This window comes from Papilio xuthus, unplaced genomic scaffold (genome assembly GCF_000836235.2).
Source record: "Papilio xuthus unplaced genomic scaffold, Pxut_1.1 DF825752.1, whole genome shotgun sequence".
Lineage (NCBI taxonomy): Eukaryota > Metazoa > Arthropoda > Insecta > Lepidoptera > Papilionidae > Papilio > Papilio xuthus.
The window spans coordinates 1,281,984-1,286,566 of NW_013532897.1; the positions used below are offsets into that span (position 1 = coordinate 1,281,984).

Consider the following 4,583-nt stretch of genomic DNA (forward strand, 5'->3'; position numbering starts at 1 on the left):
GCGTGTGGTGCGGCGTGTGGTGCGGCGGGCGAGCAGTGGGCGCGGCGCGTGGCGGCGTCCGGCGCGCGCGTGGTGGTGGTGGCGGCGGAGGACGCGCGCGTGGTGCGCGCGGCACTGTGCGCGGGGGCACGCGCGGGCCTGGCACCGGGCGCGGGCGCGGTGTGGTTGCTGCCCGGCGCGCTGCCGGCCGGCTGGCTGCGCGCGCGCCCGGGGGACCGACCCGCCTGCGCCCAGCGCGACCTGGACGCCGTCGCCGACGGCCACCTCAGCTTCGCGGCAGAGTGGCTGGCCGCGTGGCGCGATGAGGTCGCCGCTTTGCCGTCTGATGCCGACGCCGAGGCGACGAGCACGCAACGAGCCCAGGCACCGGACCGATATGTTCAAGATATCGTGAGTATTTATATTACATGCGTTCGGCAGATGCCAACAATGTAAATGTTTGCGACTGCCGAACGCACCGCGTACGAACGAGAGAATTTTCATCGATATGTCCAGAGATTAATCAGTCCAATACATCGCGCGTCGCATCATTGGCAGTCTTGTCTTGTTTTATTATGTATGTTTGTTTCCTACGCAACTTTGTCCGAAATTTGGACGACTCGACCAACGCACAACGAAACGAACGGAAACTACAAAACGTAACGACAACAATAACAACCAACAAACGCAATGACAACACCGAACCAAACACCACCGGTGTCCGTGTTTGTATTTGTGACTGAGTAGTCACTGTTTGCCTTGAGGAGGCATTTACAGCTTCACCGGGCTTGAGGTGGCCAAGCGCAGATGGCGCTTAGCCTGAACCTCGACCGGTGTCCGTGACCGGCTGTTAAGTATATGTGGCGAGACAAGGTACTTCAACATCGTGTTTAGACAAATACGGTCTCGCCACAGCGCCATCTATTAGGGCGTAGCAAAAACGGCGCCAACAATGTAAATGATAAAAGCTTGATGTTGGCTTGGCGGTCCCATACCTTTTAACATTTTAACTGCTTCCATTTTAAATAAATATTTTAAAATAAAACGTACCTTAATTAACTTTTTTTAATTTGCTAATTAAAATGAGCAAAATACGTTGATTATTATGTGTATTTCATGTTTTTTAAGGGCATGTTTTGGTCTTGTATAGAATACCGTGAAAACCGTGAATTGGCCAGCGTGGTTGACTATGGTTAGGTGATTGTTCGTTCTCAGGAGAGATTCGTCGATCTCGTATCATGATGTTTTTATGTGTCAGTAATAGTGGCACTTTGTCCGGCAGACTGCGTGGCGGCGGCAGTGGGCGGCGCGCTGCGCGGCATGGGCGCGCCGCGGCGTGGGCGCGGGCGCTGGTGTGGGCGCGGGCGGCTCGTGCGACGAGGGCGCGGCGGGCACGGCGGCGCTGCTGTACGACGTGCTGCGGCTGTGGGCGAGCGCGCTGGACCGCGTGCTGGCCGCGCAGCCCGCGCGCCTCGCCGACCTGCACGACCCCGACACAGTCCGGTCAGACCCTAGTGGTACACTTTTAAAATCCAACTTCTAAGCATCGCAGCTAAAAAGACATAACAAATATGACCGCTTTATGATATGTGCGAGGATCACATCGCCCGGACGCTTCGTTTCAACTTTTTTAATTTAATTCCGCAGAAGTCTCATCGAAAACGCGACGGGAACCGAATACGTCGGGCTGACGGGGAGATTCCGGTGGGCGCGCGAGGGCGCGGGCGCCGTGCGCGTGGCGCCCCTGCTGCTGCTGCAGTGGGAGAACGGATCGCGTCGCGCCGTCGGCCGGTGGCGCCGGAACGGCCCGCTGCACCTCGGCGCCCCGCGCTGGCGCACACCGGACGGCGCCCCGCCCGGTGACGGCGGCGACGACAACTGCGCGTTGCGCCCGCTGGCCCAGCTGCTGCGCGCCGACTGCCGCGCGGCCGGCGTGGCGCTGGCGGCGCTGCTGCTCGTGCTGGCCATGGCCGTGCTAGCGGCCGCCGCGCTGCACTGCAAGCGGCGCGCCGAGCGCGAGTGCCGCGCGCGCCTCGCCGCGCTGGCGCTGCGCCCGGTGGGCCCCGCTCGCGACGGCCTCGACCGCTGGGAGGTGCCGCGGGAGCGCGTCGTCATCAACCGCAAGCTCGGCATGGGCGCGTTCGGCACCGTGTACGGCGGGCACGCGCTGCTGGGCGAGGCGCGCGCCTGGACGGCAGTGGCCGTCAAGACGCTAAAGGCCGGTGCCACCACCGAGGAGAAGCTCGACTTTCTCTCGGAGGCGGAGGCGATGAAGCGCTTCGACCACAAGAACATAGTGCGCCTACTCGCCGTCGTCACCAAGACGGAGCCGGTGTGCACCGTGATGGAGTTCATGCTTTACGGGGACCTGAAGAACTACCTGCTGGCGCGCCGGCACCTGGCGCTGGCGGGCGAGGGCGCGGGCGAGGGCGTGGGCGCCGGCGAAGGCGCGGGCGAGGGCGCGGACGTGGGCGCGGAGGGGCCGGCGGACGAGGTGTCGGCGCGCCGGCTGACGGCGATGGCGGGCGACGCGGCGCGCGCGCTGGCGTACCTGGCGCGGCTGCGCTACGTGCACCGCGACGTGGCGGCGCGCAACTGCCTGGTGTCGGCGCGGCGCGTGCTCAAGCTGGCCGACTTCGGCATGACGCGGCTCGTGTTCGAGAACGACTACTACCGCTTCAGTCGCAAGGGCATGCTGCCGGTGCGCTGGATGGCGCCGGAGAGCCTGGCGCTGGGCGTCTTCTCCGCGGCCTCGGACGTCTGGTCCTTCGGCGTACTGCTGTACGAGATAGTCACCTTCGGCTCGCTGCCGTTCCAGGGGCTCAGCAACGCCGAGGTGCTAGCGCGCGTCAAGGCCGGGCACACGCTGGACCTGCCGCCGGGCCTCGCGCCGCCGCTGTGAGTGCATTGCTATCATTGGCATCTCAACACGCCCTGACTGCCGTAAGGTGGGATCTGCCTTGCAGGAGTACAGTTTTTTGTGGCAAATTTAAAATAAGATCAATTTTAGTTAAAAGTCAATAAGTCTTCTGTGAATGACCGCTTGCTTGTTTGCCACCGCTGAAATAGCGAAGTGACCGTTGCCCATAGATATACGCAATTACATATGCGTTGCCTACCTTTAATCGACGGAGGAGAGAATGCACAGAAAGAAAATATCTTCCCTTTCCATGCTTCCTCTCATCCGGAAAGTCCACTTCCACTTCCCATCCTTTCCTTATAAAGAAAAGGATGGAAAGGGAAAGAGGACTAAATTAGGCCTCCAGGACGCACACTCTTCAGACTGTATATACGTGGAATAGCTTCCACTTGACGCCTGTCTTCTGTGTGGTCGTGGTATTTCACCGGGCGAGCCGGGCCAATTCGTGCGAAGATGTTAAAGCGGGCTCTACCACTGTTGAATTATAAAAAAATCTTACGGTGAAGGAAAATATCGTGATGCACATATCTGGGAAGAAATTCAAAGATATGTGTGAAGTCAACCAACTCGCACTTGGCGAGCGTGTTTGACTATGGCCTAGTCGCCTCTAACTCAGGGTAGGCTCCGAGGCCCTCGGTGGGGACCTATGATGATGAATATAAAAAAGAACATGTTGTAAAGTAGGACAATGATGACATCTTTGATGTACTAAAATAAAAAATTATGTACGTCCTAGGCACCACGCCGGCCAGTACAGGCAGGTTGCCATCTTTTTTTTATATTGAATAGTGCAGCTTATGACCACGTCTTCGTGTACTCTTCACTATATTCCGTCCTCAATATTCCTTCATCCTGTACTAATATTATAAAGAGAAAATATTGCTTTGAACAATGTATTTGTCTGTGTGGCAGAGAGGCGCTGATAAAGTGGTGCTGGCAGCGCGAGCAGCGCGCGCGGCCCAGCGCGGCGGAGCTGGCGGCGCGGCTCAGTGGCTCCCCGCGCCTGCTCACGCCCTGCCTGGACGTGCCGCTGGACGCGCTGCCGCTGCCGCTGGCCGACGAGCCGCCCTGGCGCGCGCCGCCCGACCGCGCCGCCGCGCGCTGGCTCAGCTGGGCCGCGCCGCCCGCCTCCGCCGCCGCCGCCGCCGCCGCCGACCCCGCCTCCGCGCACACCGACACCACCTACCTCAGCGCCGAGCCGCGCGACACTGACCGCTTCCTGCCGCCGCCCTCACATTCCAATCTCTTCTAGTCAAACTAGCCTCTAAGTTAGCGTTAACCTGTGAAACCGATTGTGAATATCATCGACGTAACTCCTCCTCGCGAATTTCTTCTACCGAATGAAAACTGGTGTCGCGAAGTGATGTGTGATGATCTGAGGTGAACAACGAAATCGGTCAAAACTTCTGATATCTGGTGAATGGTGGTCGGTGGTGACATGCGACGAGTTTGGTGGTTATCCCTTGAACAACACAAACTTGAAGGACTCTCCATTTCAGTCACTATCTCATCCACTTTTACTATAATATTATAGAATAACGAAAAAATCGTAAATATCAGATTTTCGACTAAAATTTACGTACGTCCAAAATATTGTGATTTATAATGACTATAACATGTATTTATTTTAATATTAAAAACGTTTGTATTTTTTGCTTTTTATTACTCGACTGACTAACCGTAC

At 58.0% G+C, this 4,583-nt stretch overlaps 1 protein-coding gene across 1 annotated transcript in view; it reads left to right on the forward strand.

Annotated features, from left to right (window-relative positions):
• Positions 1 to 4,151, forward strand: part of LOC106125862 (uncharacterized) — a 5,489-nt gene extending 1,338 nt beyond the window's left edge. The window contains exons 2-6 of the mRNA XM_013323272.1: positions 37 to 390; positions 1,262 to 1,482; positions 1,627 to 2,410; positions 2,474 to 2,877; positions 3,812 to 4,151. Coding sequence (XP_013178726.1) covers positions 37 to 390; positions 1,262 to 1,482; positions 1,627 to 2,410; positions 2,474 to 2,877; positions 3,812 to 4,151 — 2,103 coding nt within the window. The remainder of the gene's footprint in view (positions 1 to 36; positions 391 to 1,261; positions 1,483 to 1,626; positions 2,411 to 2,473; positions 2,878 to 3,811) is intronic.
• Positions 4,152 to 4,583: the final 432 nt, after the last annotated feature.